Below are 20,866 nucleotides of genomic sequence, written 5' to 3' on the forward strand. Positions count from 1 at the left end.
AGGCTCTGTGGACTGGGGGGAGTGGGGGGAGGGGAGAAGTAGATGTGAAATACTTTGACTTTTGACACTGATCTCTCAGTACAGTCTCACTGAGAAGCTACAGAAATACAGACTAGATGAAAATAGTCTGGATACATAACTGGTTTTATCTTCATACTCAATGCATGATTGGGCAGTGAATGTCAAGGGCTATAAGCTGTACAGGAGGGACAGGATAGGAAAGAGAGGTGGGGGCGTGGCACTCTATATTAAGGAGGAATACACATCCTCGTCAATTAGCAAGGAGTCAGGGGAGGGGCACTCTGAAGTGCTTTGGGTTAGAGTACAAGGCAATCGAGGGGAAAGAGACTTAATGGTGGGAATCTACTACAGACCTCCCAACCAGGGAGAAGAGCTTGACCAGGAATTCTTGGGTCAGCTCACAGACGTAGTGAAGTCTAAGAATGTGGTAGTCATGGGGGACCTGAACTTCCCGGCCATCTACTGGGAAGAGCAGTCAGCCAGGTCTGAACGCTCACGCAGGTTCTTAGAGTGCAGGACCTCCATCTAACCCAGGAGGTGCGCAGTCCCACCAGGGGAGATGCCTTGTTGGACCTGGTGTTGGTCACAGGAGATGACCAGGTGAGGGGGCTGCAGGTGCTCGACCACCTGGGCGACAGCGATCATCGCCTGCTGGAATTCACCATCCAGTGCAAGGTGGCAAAGGCCTGCAGTAAGGCAGCGGCCCTAGATTTTAAAGAGCGCAAACTTCAATGACCTAAGGAGGATAGTTGGAGAAGCACTGAGGTCCCGGAGGACAGGGGAGGGGAGCCAGGTGTCCAAGGAGAGTGGTCGCTCCACAAGGAGACGATCCTCCAAGCCCAAAGGAAGGTAATCCCAACGAGGATCAAAGGAAGCAGGAGAGCACACAAGCCTCCATGGCTCACCAAAAGCATCCGGGAATGTCTCCTTGCTAAAAAGGAGGCTTACACCCAATGGAAAGAAGGGGTCATCACCAGGGAGGACTATTCTGTAGTTGCTCGGGGATGTAGGGGGGTAGTTAGGAAGGCCAAGGCAGAGATGGAACTGGGATTAGCTTCCCAGATTAAGGACAATAAGAAGTCCTTTTTTAAATACATAGGAGGTAAAAAGAAGGTCCCGGGTAATGTGGGGCCCTTGCAGGACGCGTTGCGGAATTTGGTCGTCACACCAGATGACAAAGCTAACATGTTTAACGATTTCTTTGCCTCCATCTTCCTAAGTAGGGACAAGAACAGCCACCTCCCTGCTGGGCCCCCCTTGGGCACTGGGGGAGGCACACCTGGGCCAAGGGTTAGTGAGGATTTAGTTAGGGAGCTTCTGGAGGGGCTGGACGTATCAAGTCAGCCGGTCCGGATGATCTCCACCCCAGAGTTTTAAAGGAACTGGCCAAGGTCATTGCAAGTCTCCTGGCACGGCTTTACGAGCACTCGTGGTGCTCTGGAGAGGTACCGGAGGACTGGAAGAGGGCCAACGTGGTTCCCATCTTCAAAAAAGGGAGGAAGGAGGACCCAGGAAACTATAGGCCAGTTAGTCTTACCTCGATCCTAGGCAAGCTGTTCGAGAAAATTATGCTGGCACACATCCAGGAGGGGCCAGCTGGGGACTGCATGCTTAGGGGCAACCAACATGGGTTCATCAGTGGAAGGTCCTCTCAGACCAACCTGGTGGCCTTTTACGATCAGATCACCAGATCACTAGATGCAGGGGTAGCAGCGGACATAGTCTTCCTGGACTTCCGGAAGGCTTTTGACACTGTCTCTCACCCTGTTCTCATTAAGAAACTGGAGGGCTGTGGCGTAGACACCCACACAGTCAAATGGGTCGCCAACTGGCTGGAGGGCCACACCCAGAGGCTGGTAGTGGATGGGTCCTTCTCAGCCCGGAGGGACGTGGGCAGTGGGGTTCCGCAGGGCTCGGTCCTCGGGCCCACACTGTTCAACATCTTCATCAGCGACTTGGACGAGGGGGTAAAAAGCACCCTGTTCACATTTGCTGATGACACTAAGATGTGGGAGGACGTGAGCACACTAAAAGGAAGCAACAGGCTACAATCAGACCTAGACAGGTTACAAGGGTGGGCAGATGAGAATAGGATGGGTTTCAACACGGACAAGTGCAAGGTGATGCACCTGGGGAGGAACAACTGGCACCATACCTACAGGCTGGGGAACTCCCTTCTTTTCAGTACAGAGGCAGAAAAGGATCTTGGAGTCATCACTGACTCCAAGACGAACATGGGCCGGCAGTGTGGGGAGGCAGTTAGGAAGGCCAACCGCACCCTGTCATGCATCCACAGATGCATCTCGAGCAGGTCCAAAGAGGTGATCCTCCCCCTCTATGCGGCACTGCTCAGGCCGCAGCTGGAGTACTGCGTCCAATTCTGGGCGCCACACTTCAAGAGGGAAGTTGACAGCATGGAGAGGGTCCAGAGGAGGGCCACTCGCATGATCAGGGGACAGCAGGGCAGGCCCTATGGGGAGAGGCTACAGGACCTGAACCTGTTCAGCCTCCAAAAGAGAAGGCTGAGGGGGGATCTTGTGGCCTGTTATAAACTAGTCAGGGGGGATCAGCAGGCATTGGGGGAGTCACTGTTCCCCCGAGCACCACCAGGAGTGACCAGGAATAATGGTCACAAGCTGGCAGAGGTAGGTTTAGGTTAGATATCAGGAAGCGCTACTTCACGGTCAGGGCTGCTAGGGTCTGGAACCAACTTCCAAGAGAAGTGGTGCAGGCTCCTACCCTGGGGGTTTTTAAGAGGAGGTTAGATGAACACCTTGCTGGGGTTGTTTGACCCCAGTACTCTTTCCTGCCATGGCAGGAGGTCGGACTAGATGATCTGTTCAGGTCCCTTCCGACCCTAGAAACTATGAAACTATCAGTGAGTAGTCCTTAACGGCTAGTTGCAAGTTTCATGTGAGGTTCCCCAAGGATCTGCCCTGTATCTGGTATGGCTTAATATCTTGATTAATAATAAAATCCTTATTAATGATGGGATCAAGTTCACACTGGGCAAATTTGAGACCACCACCAAGTTGGATACTCCAGAAAGTAGGCAATTGCAGATACTCCAGAGAGTAGGCATAGGATCCAGAATGACCTGAAGAGATTGAAGAAATGTTCCACAATCAATTAGACATTATTCAGTAAGGGCAAGTGCAAAAGTCCTACAGCATAACTGCATGCACAAATACAGCCTGGGGAATAAATGGATAGGTCACAGTACCGCAAAAAAGAACCTAGGGGTTATAGTGGATCAGAAGCTGAATACAAGCCAACAGCATACTCAGTTGTATTAACAGAAGTTGTTTGCAAATCAAAGGATGTGAATCTTCTGATCTATTCAGCGATGGTGATGACCTACCTGGAGTGCTGTGTTCAGTTTTGGCCCCTGCACTTCAACAAGTATTTGGACAGTTTGGAAAGAGTCCAGGTACAGCGCAATAAAAATGACTGAGGGCCCGAGATGCAAGACTTATGAGGAAAGCTTGAAAGAACCAGAGTTATTTAGTCAGAAAAAAAAGACAGAGGAGATTTGATAACAGTCTTCAAATACCTGAAGGGCAATTACAGAGAGGATGGAAATGGGCTTTTGTCTGTGGCTGTGGAGGATAACATTAGAAGAAATAGCCTCAACTTGCAGCAGACAAAGTTTAGTTTGGAAATTAGGGGGAACTTTCCAACTACAAGGTTGATCAGGGATTGGAACAGGCTACCTAGAGAAACTATGGTATCTTTATCCTTGAAATTTATGGTTGGACAGACACTTGCCTGGGATGGTTTACTGCCTTGTGCAGGGGGCTGAACTGGATGACCTCATGTGGTCACTTCCAACCCTACTTTGCTATTATCCTTTAACCTTTTTAAAAAATACTAACCAACCAAACACAAACAAAAAGGTCACATTTCTGACCTAATCTTCCTTTACTTCTCTTATTCAAAAAATATTTTTTAAACTAGTTTAAAATATGCCACCTTACTGACCTGATTTATACTTTGTGTCACAGAGTGACTCCAAAGTGGGTATTTGCTTTGGACCACTGCAATCTTTTCTGGTCTCCACAAGTGTTCCTCAATGCCAATTCTAGAGGAAGGGGGAGCCCAGTTTCCTTCCCACTCTGTGACCTGGCCTTTTAGTCACTTTCACTCCCTGATTCTTCATCCACAACCCTGACTTGGGGAGCTAGCATCCTATTCCACTCCTGAGAGAGGGACTTGTTGGGGAGACTCAGTGCATCCCAGTTTCAAGCAGCAACCAGAGCGCTGTGGCATATATTGGGGATAAATAGGGTCAAGCAGTTCTTCTGTCCCTAATCCAGCTCAGAGAGCCCAGAGTACCCCCAAGGATTGCTTTGCTGTTCTCTTTGCAGTGTCTTCAGGTCCTTAGGCCCCCAAAGCATCTCTCATCTGACTCCAGACTCCCCTTAAGGGGACAACACCTCCATCCCCATTTTTACCTCATCTCATTCTGTTTTCCTCCTGAGTGTAAGGCATTTTTCCTTTGTTAATCTGTCAAAGCTATTCAAGCCTCTGTGGATGCAAGAGGTCCATCCTGTGTCCTTCCCGACATAGACAGCTCTCTTGCTTCATTGACACTAACACAATGATGCTCAACCTTTTAGCCCTGAGGTCCAGATGATCAGTACAGGGCCAGGTGAACAGACTAGGGCCAGTCCGTAGGCGAGATTGGGTACCCTGGGACCCACCGCCCCCTCTCACCCTCTGCACACTGGAATTGGGCGCTGGGGGCTGATACCACCCCTGCTGAGCCCTGGGCACCAGGATGGTAGGCCCAATCCAACATACACAGTCTGGGACTCCCCATGGATCTGAAAATTTGGCAGCGGGGAAACAATGCCACTGCTCTCCCGCTGCCAGATTTTTGGAACCATGGGCCAAATAACACACAGTGCCACAGCCTGGATCTGGCCTGCAGGCCTGGGGTTGAGCATCCCTGCTTTAACTCATTCTTCCCCCTGTTTAAGTGAGCCAGGAGGAAACTGACTGAGGCACACAGCATTATAACAACATAAACACAGTTTACACAGAAATATTACAATAAAACCTATAGTCTGTCAAACCTTGCAAGTAAAGAAAGAAACAAAGATTTTATGTTAAAATACAATTGAGATCCCAACACTGAATTATGCATAAAAATAATAAAAATGGCACAACATCTTTTTATGGTTATATCATTTTGTCCTGTGGTGTGTGTTCAAATACCAGCATAATCTGGAATGCTTGTCAACCAATCAGAATGTGTTTTATTTTCTATTTTATATGCACAATCATAAATGAGTAGTAATGAATGCCACATTATTAATGACTCACAATGCTCAGCATGTAAGCCCATATTTTCCAATCACACACTGGCAGTTTTTTCACACCATAAGTTTACTTCAAGGCATATAATATTGTTTTCCTTTATTTTACTAAAAATCCAACAGCTGCAACCTTAATACATCGCATTTGCAAATTTGCAGGCTATATAACCAGGACTGCATGTTAAATGGTCTAGTAGCCAGGCACCCCTTGAACAATTTTCATTGTGGGAACAAGGGAATTCCTTCTGTATTATAGTACACAGAAAAAAGTTTGCTGCCTGTTTCATCCCAACTACCAAACTGAAAGTCTGCACCACCTTCTTTCTTAAGGACATTCTGTTGTAAATATTAAGCATAGGAAAATATGAGCAGTTTGTGTTAGTGTTAATGGAAATCACAACTGTAACTCCCTATTCATCACACTAGAAATTTACCTTCCGGCTCAGGAACAGGAAGATGGGAAACTTCTAAACTGACAGTCATTACATATGTAAAATGCAGCAGCAGATTGGCAGCAAAACAAACAGTTAAAAAAAAAAGTAATTTCACAGTCTCACCATGACTCTAAAGACATTTATAAGAAAAAAAAACAATCCCAGTAAAGCCAAAAAACAAGTTGGCAACAAGTTTTTATTAAAGACAGAAACGAATTGAATTAAATACTTGTAATATTTCATTTCAGGCATTTTAGGGAAAATATCAAAACTGACAATCCAATCTGCTCAAGCAAAAATTGGTATTCATCAAAACTGGAGTAAGGCAACTACATTAGCTGATTTGTCTACAAAGAATTGTACAATGCAATAACTGCATACTTTTCATCTTTATTCACTTATTCTTTAAGTTTTTAGAACAATGTTATTTTATATATACATACATACTTACATGGGCAGCAACTGTGAAGGTGCTAAAAACAGAAAACTTTCAGCATTTTGTTAAAAGCAAGCTTTGCTCTAGATGTACTTTGCTTTATATCACAATTATATTAGTAGTCTCTCACCTAATTTCACTAATATACTAGTTGTGTTAATAGTAAATATTGAGAATGCACTTTTGTTTGACACACTCTCTGAAACTTTGCCTCAATTTGTTGATGAAAGCTTGAAGAATCCACTATTTTCTGCCTATGCACATACAGCATATGATATTTTCAGCTTTAATGAGTTAATTATTTCTAAACCAAATTTCTGCAGACACAAAGCACTTGTTCTCACAGACAACTATCTTAAATTTTCAATACATCTACATCAGGTTTTATCCCATACTCTATTTTAATAGCAAAAGACAGATTTTGTCCCTAAGTTTAGTCTTAAATATTAAAAAAAAAATCAAAATGGTTTATGCAATAAATAGCCATTTGACTGTTCATGTTTAAAGTTTACACTTAGGGAAACAGGAAATTTAAGCCAAAGTTATTTTGCTTTAGCTAGCCTGAAAATGCCCCTTTCCACAAAATAGGAACTGGTAATCAAAGCCGGTACTAAAAACTAACCTTTATTTCTGTTTCACTTACAGATCATGCTCAAATGAACACTCAGAAAACTCAATTTTGCCTTTTCGTTTCTTCTTTTAATCTGTCCTTTTTGGTCTGTGTCCTTAAATTTTACTAAGAGTCATCACAGAATAGGTTGTAATCTCAGGTGATTAATTGCACAGCATTTTACAAGCTGTAAAACAGATCAAGATTCCCACAAATAAACTGTGCAACTCCACAAGCATTCTTATTAGATTTTCTAAAACTCCAAGATGTTTGACAGACTGCAAATCTTAAGTATTTATAAATTTCAAAGGTTTACTTATTTTTGTTGTAAAAAATGCTAAAACCTATATTGATTGTAACATGCAACTCTACATGAAAAAATCTTAATGACTGTGGAGTAAAATACCAATATTTACTACCACACTTGTGTTCATTATGGCTGTCTCTGACAGGGGTCCATTAAAATCAATTTTTATGTTTCTTATGTATTTTTTCCATCTAATGTTCTTGCCATTGTGTTTATTAGCCAGTTAAGAGAAACACTGGGCACTGTTTTGTTTTTATTTTATTCTGTCAAAAATAATGAGACCAGAGACTTTAACAACTATTCACTATCAACGAGTGCAAAAGATTAAATGTTACATTTCAGCAGAAACATTATAGAGAGCTTTAAAATTTTTAAATCTTTACCATCTGAAATGGAAAAGAGGAGTCCCTCTTGTTTGCAGGTAACAGTCTCTTAGACAACTTAGAATTTACTGCTCTCTATTTTTAAAAAATGCTAGTTTTAAAAATTGTCCCATATCCCAAAAGGTACTCTATTTTCAGCTTCCCTTTCAAGCTAAACCCAATATTAAAAAAAAGAAAAACAGAAATGGTTATTTTCCCATGTCACAGAAGTTTGCTCAAACTGGGATAAAATACTTACACTGATAAACATGTTTTGGGCTGTGAGTTTTTTGTGCATTAGAGTTAATCTGTTATAAATATATTTAAAACTAGAATACAATTGATGATGTTAATACTTCATTAATATTAGTATTACACAAATATGAAAGCAAACAAGTAAAACAGGATGTGGTGGGGAGGGAAGACCAACTGGAAGAATATTTTATTTCCTTCTTTGCAGGTTTTTTTTTTTTTTATTTCAATGAAAGTAGGAGCTGTCCCAATCACACCAGGAAGACAGAGCTCACAAACTAATGGATGAAAGCAACCTCCAATGTTAACTGACCACAAAGCAAGAGGAAGGGCCTACGGCACAAGTCATCAAGTAAAGACCAACTGTGCTCCAGTAAACAAAAATACAAAAAGGTGAGAATTTACATAACAAGGAAATGGGAAGGGATTCAGTAGCTCTGCTAAATCCAGACCTTCCCTTACTTAAGGATTAAGGATATCAAGGTGACAAATATTGTCCATATTTGTTCAAGAAATTAAAAATAACCTCTCTACTATTATACACAGGGTACCCAGTATTTAGGTTTACCCAGAAAGTGACTTAGACACTGAACTGCTCCAGATTCCCAATTATTGCAAATATTTAAGACATAAGGTATAAACTGCTTGTGCAACTTGAATTCTGTCCCTTTGCACACAAGTTATAGTACAATACAATGTAAGACTCACTTCTGTAGCCACACTTGAATGCATGGTTGAGACTCTGATAAAACTCTCTGATAGAAATTAATATTAGCTGTAAGCATTTCACTTGTCTATAGACCAGCAACCTGAGGGGGAACCAACACATTGACACAGATTAAATAACTATTTGTGAATCAGCAATTATTTATACTTCTAATATGGGAGTATGATCTAATAAACAAAACAGCAGTCATGTATATTGTAGCCAAAACCACACAGACCTGGTACATTCTCTTTGTGAGTGAGTTTTATTAGGCCCAGGGAAGAGATTTGGCCTGTATTTCTGGATGCACAATGCCCAAAAACAGAATTTAAAATGGGTGCTAAAATAAGAAGTATGGGCATTTGACACAATAAATATTGTGTAAATATTAAATAAATATTTAAAGTAAAACTGCTTTAAAATTGTATTAAAGATGGAACAGATAGTCAAAGAAATAATCATGAATGGGACAAGAAAAAAAAACAACCTTCACTATCTTCTTTAAAACAGAAAGCACAGTCTTTCCAAATAATACAGCTGATATAAATAAGTAGGTAAGATACTTTTTAGAACGGTTAGGATATTTTGCTTTCTGCCCCACATATTTATATTAAAGATAATAGGGCATAAACTTACCCATTTGGTGGCATTGCATCTTTCTGAAGACTTAATTCATGTATACCTGTTTCACACCCAGATATTTCAATTCTTCCCATGGGGCTGTCCAGGACCACAAGCATAATTTTACATTGAGCTTTTCCATCTTTTAAAGCCATCTGTTCACAGGAGAACAATAATTTATAAAAAATTTAAGTATACACATTTCCCCCCAGGAACCAACATCTCAAAAATCTGTAGTGTTAAACATAATTTTATTCTGAAGAATTTTAAAGAGGAAATACCAGAAAGCAGAGTAAGAATTCACAGTACTTAAACTTACTCTAATTATATGCTGTACTCCTATACTGGATTAAATGTGATCAATCTAGCCTTGCAGGAAGTCAACATAGCATCTAAATCAAACTCTTAAACTGTTAACTAATTAAACACTGACCTGCTCAGTATCACAAATAATAGCAGTTTAATGGTAGATTTGTTAGTAAACACCTAAAGAAAAAGAAAACTTGTTTTGACACCAATTTAAAAGGGATTACTATGACAATAAAGCATATTTACTCCTTTATAAAGGCAATATTAGGTGAATAACAGCACATAGGAAATGGCTGTCCTGCAAAAACAAAACAAATACAACAACAAATCAATGCTTAGTCAAGGACACAATTTATTCTTACAATTACAGTCAACTTTCTACAATAGCCAATAATGCATGCTTGTAAACAGATGCCAAACCTCTCTCAATATTCTACAAGGAACAACAATAGTACCACACATTCCTTAATATTTGGTTTCACAAAAATGTTTGCAGTCAGCAGGTAGAGCTTATTTGGCTTTCCCTAGCATATTCCCTAGCACAGCATATTCTCTAGCATAGCACTCTGCAGCCCAGTGTGTCAGGCACTGTATAAATAGAGTAGGATGATTTTCAAAGAGCTTACAAACCATAGCATAAGAATGAAAAGGAATGGGACAAAACAGGAGAAGAAACAAACAACACCAGACAACTTGATAAGATCCTACACTGCCAATGAAAGAAAGGAAAATATTTATACTTATATACTTTGATGTCATATGCATCTGCCATTTGCAGCACACTTATCTGCATATATGGACAGATTTCGTCCTACCCCATGTGAGGATATAAAAGTGTGCTGTCATAATCTGCCATGATCTGTAAATGACACCCTTGAATGCTGCAGAGAAAGTCTTGACAAGCTCTTCTGCTCAATCAGAGTCCCAAAACTCTGATATAGAGTCTTGTCTCCTTTGAGCTTCCCAACCTACCAGAGGCATCTGTCACAATGGTTCTGGTGTAAGGAGAAAAAAGGGCATTCCTTTGCACATGTTGGACAAAATCATCCACTATTTAAGGAAGCCAGGACAAGGGGCCCTTCACCCTTACAGGAAGATATCCTGGAGAATACAGTTTGCAGCCATCAGATCCTAAAAGCCCTTGGAGTCATCTACTGGTTGGTGAAAGTCAGAATAACAGGTGGAGTTGCAGATACTCTGAAGAGTTGAATGATTAAAAATGACCTTGGATAAACTGGAGAAATGATCCCACCCCAAAAATCAATAGTATGCATATTGATAGTATGCATAATTGAAAGGTGTGGATAAAGAGATCAGCAGAGTACAAAGGTTATTAGAGGCCTAGAAAATATGAGTTGTGAGGAAAGATTGAATGAACTAGCATTATTTAGTCTGGAGAAGAAGAGACTGAGGTGGGATTTAATAACAACCTTCAAATACCTGAAAGGTGGCTATAAAGAGGACAATGGTAATAAGACTATTATATCATCTTTGTATCAAGGGACTGCTGCTGACAAGCTCTCTTTGGCGGCCGTGGCGGAACAAGGAATACTGTTCTTAAAACTGCTGCAAGGGAAATTTAGGTTGAACACTAGGAAGAACTGTGAGACAGGCTACCCAGAGAGGTGGTGGAATCTCTATCTCTGGATGTTTTTAACAGCAGTTTAGACAAAAACTTTTCTGGAATAGTTTAAACGGAATGGTTTAAACTATATTAAGGAATGTTAATGTAGTATCATTGGTCCTTGTAGAATATTTGGAAAAAAATAGCATCTGTTTACAAGTATAATTTATTTTCCATTGTAGAAAGTTGACTATAATGGTAGGAATAAACTGAGTTATGGCTGGACCTCCTGACCTCTTGATGCCTCTTCCAGCCCTACTTTTCTATGAACTGTCTGAGGAAAAGGGCAACAAGGAATACCTTATTTTCTTATATACACACACAATCACAAAAAGAACATGCACCTTGTTTTTGGAAGTCACAATGTAGGAGGAAGGAAAAAAAAAAAAAGATTTGTCCAGAATTATGGCCAACTGTGCAACACACTAAGTCCACCTGGAAACAGTGTCCAGGAAATGTGGCATGAGGCTGGCAATTCAGGCCGACCTGGACAGGCTTGCAAGGTGGGTGGATCAAAACCCAATGACCTTCAACATAGAGAGATGCAAGGTGCTCCACCTTGGGAGAAAGAACTCACATCATACTTATAGGCTTGGCAGTGCTTCACTCACTAGCACCACAACCAAAAGAGATTTGGAGGTCATGATTGATCACAAAATGAACATGAGCCACCAATGTGATGTCGCATGATTAGAGGTCAAGAGGGCAGGCTTTATGAAGAGAGGCTGAGAGCCATGGGACTCTTCAGCCTGGAGAAGAGAAGGCTCGGGGTGACTTGGTGGCAGTCTGTAAGTACAGTCATCAGGAACTGGGAGAACGTCTGTTCACCAGGGCACCCCAAGAGAAGACAAGGTCTAACAGTCACAAACTGCTAGAAGACAATTTTAGACTAGACATAAGGAAAAACTGCTTTACTGTCTGAGTCTCAAAAGCTTGGAATAGACTCCCCCTAGAAGTGGTGCAAGCACCTACTCTGGATGTGTTCAAGAAATGTTTGGATGCTTACTTTGCTGGGGTCATCTGACCCCAGCTGACTTCCTACCCTTTGGGCAGGGGTCTGGACACAACGATCTCACAAGGTCCCTTCCAGCCCTAATGTCTATGAAATCTATAAGAAATGCATGCCACTCTTTATCCCCTCAGCCCAGGATACACGGCGTGGCTGGGGTACCATGTACCTATATACACTGGTGAGGAAGAAAGCTTCCAAGACAGCTCATGAGATTTCTGCACGCCCACAATGAAAATGTACATATGAACAAATTACTTGATGGAGATATTACCTCCTGTTGTTAATTTCAGGTATTGTCATTTTCAAGTTTTGAGCTAATTATAAGTGTTAGATATTTTTTCCTGTTAATTAAAGCTGTACCAAGGAGACCGTGCCAAGATTTTGACAAAACTGATGACAGCCTTAGCCCTCTACCAGTTGTGCTGGTAAAGGTCTGATTGGCTGTGATGTGCAATCCATGCAATCGTGCTTCTTGCCATGCTGCATATATATGGCAGAAGGCATGATTATGGGATCACATATCACATCCCATCACACCTTACTGCCAGGCTCCCCCTGCACTAGCAAGTAGCAAGCTCCATCAGTTGACCTGGACTCAGTTGTAGGGATGCACCCTCAGTTGTAGGGATGCACAGATCCACTGTGGGCTCCTGCCAACATGGGCTCTTGGGTGCATCCCTGTGGCTGACAACTCAGGTCAGCTGCAGGATCCCAGCTCTGGAGGTGCATGGTGTGTCCACACAGCTGGGAACCTGGGTCAACTGATGGGGCTACCAGCCACATATTCAATTAATGGCACAGTAAGAACCTGCCACAAAGTTATTATACATTTTTGGAGTAGCTTTGCAGCTTATTCCTTGTTTTATCATGCCATTAAGTTGTCCCCCAACCATACATACAATCAATTAAGACCTGATTAACTGGTTAATTGTGTCTTAAGTGTAAGGATGTGGTAGAGTCCCTACATAGTGAAAAGGAAAATGATCAAGGAGGAACTATTATCTTCTAGAGCAAAGAGTCAGAATGCAAACCAGCCAGCCAAGGGAGAGAGTTGTTCTCTCTTTTCCAACTATTTGAAGGATAAAGATAAATTGTTTATCACTGCCCTATAGTGAACAACACAATTAATAAGGCAACAAAATTTAAGCAAATGAACTCAGAATGATGTCAGGCAAACATCTTAAAAAGTCAGTTTTACTAACTTGTGGAATAGCCTTCCAAGGAAAAATGATGAAAATCCCATTGCCTGATTAGTTTAAACTTTGACATGAAAAGGCAATTATTTTATAGCACCTAACCTGTACTAAGTAACACAAAAAAGAGTCCTGTACAAGCAGAAAGATTAGATTTACAAATAAGTGCTTACATTTCTGATTTCAATTATAACACGTTTCTTAGTATAATGCAATTAACCTGTAACTATTTTTTTCCTAATCTTGTTAGTCTGTTGCCAGATTTGTAAAGACTACCCACATAGCAGGTTGTCTCTCTCAGCTTGGAAAAACCTCACTCCTGTCCAAAAACACTGCACTCAAATTTAATGAATAAGAAGATATCAGTCTACCAACAGTTACAGTTATGTAGCTAGATAGCACCTACCAATTAAAACTGTAGAAAGAAAATGAATCTGGGAAATAAATCCTTCACACTTTGCCTTTTACCATATTAGTAACAACTAGTTTGCAACCAAGCTATAGTTTGCATAACTGGATTTCATAGTGATTACACAAAAGCCAACATTTTGAACATTTAAATGATTAAATAGATGTGTGGCATACCCTTAAGGGTTTTACTCTTGGCTTCATGCTTTCTGACACTAAGGAAGCCAATGCAGTATGTCCAGCATATGATGGCAACTTTATTCATGTAATGATCCACTGCCTGGCGGAAAGACAGATCCTGATCAAGCATAGCTTCCCTGCAAGATCACACAAGCTGAATCTAGCATGATTTTACCTGAAGCTAGATTTTACTTGGATTTTCATAGCCATTTGGAGATCAATTGAAAATTTAAATTTCCTTTATTGCCCCTTTTAAACAAGAGCAGGTATTTAAATGATAATGCTGTGAATTAACTTGTACTGGTGCTCTCTTGTAACAACAGCAAGAACAATGCTAGGACTTCGCTCTGCTACAGCATTAGTAGCATATCCATTGTTTAAAAAGTTGACAAATTATTTGATTTTTCTTTTTTCCTCTCCCACTTTTGTAACGCTTTCTCTTCAATGAAAACATAAAATTGAGATTCAACTGAGAATCCTGAGAAAACAGGATTCAAGCTTTCCCTTCTCTTCCTATTACTACCAGTTAGAATATTTCATTTCTGTGCACCAGCTGATGTGTCAATGGCTCTTCTCCTCCTCATTTGTTTTAATAATAAACTTTGAAAAAGGCTTTTATGTAACTAAATGTACAAAGTTGAAAATAGTAAAATACATATTATAAAACAAATAAGCAAGGCTGCATGTTTTAAATGTAAAGTTCACTGACGTCTTAATTTTAAGTAATACCTATCTGATGAGAAATTCCGTCTTTGGACAAATTAAAATTACCAAAAAGTCTGTATCAGAATGAACGCCTTTGTCATAAAAAGACACACATTAACATAAAAAACCTGCTTTAAATAGTTGGGGGGGAGGTAAGTTGTGTTTGGCATACTAAATATTATTAAAAGTAACATAACAGAAATTATGTAGTACCTACCTCCTTGCCCCAATATGGGATGTTCTACACTGGACTGAATTAATGGACTCATTTCATTCAATACATATCTGTCAAACATTTTCAAGGGTTGTAAAGGTTACAAAAACCAGAAAGGGCTAGAGCCAATGCAAATAATATGGCAGAACTGTCCAAGCAGTGATCTGTTTGCAGTGGAACAAATCATAGAGCCAAGAACCATTTTTCCCTCTTCAATGTACTATTCCCTCAGACTCTTCCTCCACTCATTCAATCACCCCACCATGAAGCAACATAGTCCAATGCCCTGCTCAAAGTAGGACCATCCCAACTAGATCATACCAGCCAAAGCTTTGTCTAGTTGAGGCTTAAAAACCTCCAAGGATGGAGATTGCACCACCTGTTTGGGTAACCTGTTCCAGTGTTTTCCTACCCTCCTAGTGAGAAAATTCTGTCTGATATCTAACCTAAACTTCCCTTGCTGCAACTTGAGACCATTGCTTCTTGTTCTGTCATCTGCCACTGCTGAGCACAGTCTAGCTCCATCCTCTTCAGAACCACCCTTCAGGTAGTTAATCAAAGGTTGCTATCAAAGCCCCTCTCTCAGCCTTCTCTTCTGCAGACTAAATAAACCCAGTTCCCTCAGCCTCTCCTCAGAAGTCATGTGCCCCAGCCCCATCACCATTTTTGCAGCACCATTCAAGCAACCCCACCATGAAGCACCCCACAGCAGCAACAGCAAATATTTTTATCTTCCCCTTCATACAACAAATTATTTCTTTTTCTAGTGCCCTCCCACTCCAACCATGTAGGCTGACATGGTGAGACACAGGTCCTGCACCTATGAAACAGAGGGCTTTAGCTGTTAAGTGTTACACTTTAAGACATGATTAACTGGTTAATCATGCCTTAAGTACTGACCAAGATACACATTCATTCAATTAATGACACGATAGAACCAGAAATAAGCAACAAAGTTAGTACATATATTTTGTGTAATTTGTAAAATACTGATTGTTATCAAGCCTTTAAATGAACATGTGGAGTTCCCAGGGTCTGGGAGCACTGATCAGTTTATTAGGGGTCTCAGCTGGGGGAGCACAGTGAGCTCCCCAGGCTGGGAGCGCCAATCAACTGATGTTGCTCCCAGCCACAGGAGTGCCATTCACAACCCCAGCTGTAAGTCCCAGGAGCAACTGGAGCTTCCAGCTGCAGAGGCATACCATGTGCCCCCAGAGCTAGGAGCTGATGAGGCTCCGAGCCACAGGAGTCAAGACTTCCAGTGCAGGGTGTGCCTGGAAGGTCTACCCCTGCACTGTTAACATGACATGATGGGATCTGATGCTCAGTCCCACAACTGTACCCCTTGACATACATGCGTGTCCTGGCAGGAGGTGCAATTGTTGGGACTTTACATTGAATCCCATCGTGCCTTCTTTTTAATGTCTGTCATTTGGAAAAAAGCAGATAACTGAAGAAGTCTTGAATATCATTATTTTAGAACAGCATACCCAGTGGCATACTGTGAATTACAAAGGGTAAAAACAAGAGTTAAATCTGTTTGTATAAATACTGAATTAGACCTACATTTTTCAAAACATCAGAAATATGTATTTAAGATTCAACCTAATATAAAAAAGTAAGTTACAAGACAAATCTTGTGTCGAAATGTTTGTCATCCTAGCAACAAAATGAAAACCTGACATATATAGCAAACTAGAAAGACAGACATGAACCCTTTTGGGGGGGCAGGGAGGCAAAAGGGAGTGAAAGCTATAAGACTTCAGAATGACACTGGCCAATACCAGGATAAAAATAATATGTGAAAAGTACATGTTCTGGTCATTTTGGGTTTGTTTGGCACCTTGTTTTTATGACACTCCTGAAATGACACTTATTACCGACCATGATATTCAGGTATCACACATTTATTCCTAAATACTGTCAACCGTATACTACCCACAACATAAAACAGGTTAATTTTTCAGCTACCAGCTAGACATACTGTACTGTAGAGTGACAGTTTGTCATGAAGCAGTAAGGATGGTGGCAGTATGGTGTGGAGCACAAAATGTCAATTTTTAAACAGTTATGTCTTGGCAAGCATCAGTTTAAAATCTGTCATGCCAACACAGAATCTCACTCTCTATAGTCCATTAAAGTTAGGTTAATTCAGCCATCATTTAGTGAATTTGCAATGTGTTGAAGTGAGCAATTCTATGCCCCAATTCCATAACACATCAGTTTCAACAGAAATGCATCTTAACAATTAAGTTTAAGGAATATTTTAGCCGTTTTCTGTAAAACTGGAAATACATAGATTCATAGATTCATAGATTCATAGATGCTAGGGTCGGAAGGGACCTCAATAGATCATCGAGTCCGACCCCCTGCATAAGCAGGAAAGAGTGCTGGGCCTACATTACCCCAGCTAGATACACATCCAACCTTCTCTTGAATACCCCCAGGGTAGGGGAGAGCACCACCTCCCTTGGGAGCCTGTTCCAGACCTTGGCCACTCGAACTGTGAAGAAGTTCCTCCTAATATCCAATCTAAATCTGCTCTCCTCTAGCTTGTGGCCATTATTTCTTGTAACCCCCGGGGGCGCCTTGGTGAATAAATACTCACCAATTCCCTTCTGTGCCCCCCTGACGAACTTATAGGCAGCCACCAGGTCGCCTCTCAACCTTCTCTTGCGGAGGCTGAAAAGGTCCAGTTTCTCTAATCTCTCCTCGTAGGGCTTGGCCTGCAGGCCCTTAACCATACGAGTGGCCCTTCTCTGGACCCTCTCCAGGTTATCCGCATCCTTCTTGAAGTGCGGCGCCCAGAATTGCACGCAGTACTCCAGCTGCGGTCTGACCAGCGCCCGATAGAGGGGAAGTATCACCTCCTTGGACCTATTTGTCATGCATCTGCTGATGCACGATAAAGTGCCATTGGCTTTTCTGATGGTTTCGTCACACTGCCGACTCATGTTCATCTTGGAGTCCACTAGGACTCCAAGATCCCTTTCCACTTCCGTGCCACCCAGCAGGTCATTTCCTAGGCTGTAGGTGTGCTGGACATTTTTCCTCCCTAGATGCAGCACTTTGCATTTCTCCTTGTTGAACTGCATTCTGTTGTTTTCTGCCCACTTGTCTAACCTGTCCAGGTCTGCTTGCAGCTGTTCCCTGCCCTCCGGCGTGTCCACTTCGCCCCATAGCTTAGTGTCATCTGCAAACTTGGACAGAGTACATTTCACCCCCTCGTCCAAGTCGCTGATGAAGACATTAAAGAGTATCGGACCAAGCACCGAGCCCTGCGGGACCCCACTGCCCACACTCTTCCAGGTTGAAACCGACCCATCCACCACAACTCTCTGGGTTCGACCCTCCAGCCAATTCTCCACCCACCGGACTGTGCAGTAATCCAAGTCACAGCCCCTTAACTTGTTCACCAGTATGGGGTGGGATACCGTATCAAAGGCCTTCCTGAAGTCCAAGTATACGACATCCACCCCTCCTCCTGCGTCGAGGCGTTTTGTGACCTGGTCATAAAAAGAGACTAGATTGGTCAGGCACGATCTACCTGCCACGAACCCGTGCTGGTTTCCCCTCAGCATAATTTGTCCTGCCGGGCTCTCACAAATGTGAGCCTTGATGATTTTCTCAAAGATTTTGCCAAGGATGGAGGTGAGACTGACTGGCCTATAGTTACCCGGGTCCTCCTTCCTCCCCTTCTTGAAAATGGGAACCACATTGGCCCTTTTCCAGTCCTCCGGGACTTGACCCGTGCGCCACGAGCATTCAAATATTCCCGCCAGTGGCTCTGCAATGATGTCGGCCAGTGCCTTCAGTACCCTCGGATGGAGCTCATCCGGGCCTGCCGACTTAAAGGCATCCAGTTCCTCCAAGTGACCCTGCACCACCTCAGGGTCCACGCATGGAAGTCTGGTGCCTTGCTGCTGCCTCCCTACACTCCCAGTGAGAGACTTGTCATGCCTCTCACTTAGGAACACTGAGGCGAAGAACTCGTTGAGGAGTTCAGCCTTGTCCCCTCTGTCCGTCACCAATTGTTTCTGCCCATTTAGCAGGGGTCCTATTCCTCCCTGTGCCTTCCTTTTACTCCCTATATATCTAAAAAACAATTTCTTATTGTCTTTTACTTGGGTTGCCATCCTCAGCTCCATGGTAGCTTTGGCCTGTCTAACTGCCTCCCTACAAGCACGAGCAGAAGAGGTATATTCCTCTTTGGTGATCTCTCCCTGTTTCCACTTTTTATGTGCTCCCCTTTTGGCCCTTAGTCTGCCCTGGATTTCTCTGGTCAGCCAGGGAAGCCTCCTGGCCCCTTTCCCTCTTTTACCTCGCACGGGGATCGTCTCGCTTTGTGCGAGAAGGATAGCTTCCTTAAGGCACAGCCACCCTTCTTGGGCTCCCATCATTTCAAAACTACTACTCTGCAGTGCATCCTTCACTAATCGCCTGAGTTCGCTGAAATCAGCTTTCCTAAAGTCCAGCACGTTCACCCTACTGGTTACCTTACCCACTCGACGCCTTATGTTGAATTGTACTTTTAGGTGATCACTGTCCCCCAGATGGCTACCGATCTGTAGGTCCCCTACTATGTCATCCCCCGTTGCCAATACCAGATCCAGTAAGGCATTCCCCCTAGTGGGACCATGTACCTCCTGCGTCAGGTGGAGGTCCTGTACACAGGTTAGAAACCTGCGTGAGCGGTGGGACTTTGCTGTCTGTGTCTCCCAGCAGATGTCCGGGTAGTTTAGGTCCCCCATGACCACCGCCTCTTTAGCTTTTATGGTCTCTGAGAGTTGCCTCAGGAGCCCCAAATCTATTTCTTCCCCTTGATGTGGGGGTCTGTAGCAGACCCCTACCACCAAATCCTTTTCTCCTTGCCCTCCATGTAGCCTAACCCACAGTCCTTCTACTTCCTCATCCTTTGATTCTGTCTTGATGAGGGTTGATGTATATTGCTCCTTAACATAGAGCGCAACCCCTCCCCCCCTTTTCCCCACTCTGTCCTTTCTGTACAATCTATAGCCCTCAATATGTACCGCCCAGTCGTGGGATGGATCCCACCAGGTTTCCGTCAGCCCCACTAAGTCGTAGTCATTTAGTGCAACCAGGAGCGCTAGTTCATCCTGCTTGTTCCCCATGCTCCTAGCATTAGTATATAGGCACTTGAGCCCTGTGACTGGTGCTTTTGCTACCCCCTCGCTCCAAGTCCTAAAGGGCTTTTTGTCTCTAACCTTCCCGTTCCTTACCTGTGCCGTATTGCTGTCCACCCCCTGTCTTTCACGTTCCCAAAGCTCTCTTTCTTCAGGCTGGGCTGTCCTTGTGGGTGCCACCTGGTTTGGTGGTCCACAGCCTCCCCCACCCTCATCTTCCCCTCCCCCCGACGAGCCTAGTTTAAAGCCCGCCGGAGGAGATCCGCCAACCTGGAAGAAAACACACGCTTACCTTTGGGGGACAGGTGAAGCCCATCCCAGCTGAGCATGTCCCTCGTTGTAATGTGTGGGTCATTGTCCAGGAAGCCGAAGCCTGCCTTGAGACACCAATTCCGAAGCCGCCAGTTGGTCTCTCGGATGCAGTTCTCATGCCGTCTTCCGCGTCCGTTCACTGGTAGGATGGAAGAGAATACCACCTGTGCACCAAATTCCCTCAGCACGCCGCCCAGAGCCTGGTAGTCCGCCATAAGGTGATCGGGGGTTCTCCTGGCCGCATCATTAGTACCCACATGGACAAGGACCATGGGGTAGTAATCGGTGGGCTTGATCCTGGCCTGGATTACCTCCGTCACATCCTGAATCTTAGCTCCAGGCAGGCAGTAGACATACATAATATGAATACCCAAAAAGGAAAACATACTTTCCATATTACCCATTGCTGGAATCAAGTCAGAACTTTCAAGCTAAGCCTGACGCGGCAGCTAAGTATGTGGATGACAAAGCATAACTGCCAAAGCAAGTTATACACTGGGTGGCCAACTGGCAGCACATGCCTCAGAAGTGGCACAGGAAACCTTTGTGTGTGGTACATGGCAGATCAGGGAGGGAACAGACAGCACAGCAGCAGACAGAGTGGCAGATTAGGCAGGGAGTGCAAGGGAAGAAGCAGAAAGCAGAGCAGCAGATTGGGCAGGAAGCTCAGGACAAGAAGCAGAAAGCAGATCAAC

At 43.1% G+C, this 20,866-nt stretch overlaps 1 protein-coding gene across 3 annotated transcripts in view; it reads right to left on the reverse strand.

Moving 5' to 3' along the window:
* MGMT (O-6-methylguanine-DNA methyltransferase) overlaps nt 1-20,143 on the reverse strand; it is a 307,777-nt gene extending 287,634 nt beyond the window's left edge. For all 3 annotated transcript variants that reach the window (XM_090057514.1, XM_090057516.1, XM_090057517.1), the window contains exons 1-2: nt 18,150-20,143; nt 9,086-9,225 (exon numbers count right to left, since the gene is read on the reverse strand). In XM_090057514.1, coding sequence (XP_089913640.1) covers nt 9,086-9,225; nt 18,150-19,847 — 1,838 coding nt within the window. In that variant the 5' untranslated portion in view covers nt 19,848-20,143. The remainder of the gene's footprint in view (nt 1-9,085; nt 9,226-18,149) is intronic.
* Between the last annotated feature and the right edge of the window lie 723 nt (nt 20,144-20,866).

The sequence above is a fragment of the Crocodylus siamensis genome, chromosome 7 (genome assembly GCF_052110815.1).
Source record: "Crocodylus siamensis isolate JL-2025a chromosome 7, ASM5211081v1, whole genome shotgun sequence".
NCBI lineage: Eukaryota > Metazoa > Chordata > Crocodylia > Crocodylidae > Crocodylus > Crocodylus siamensis.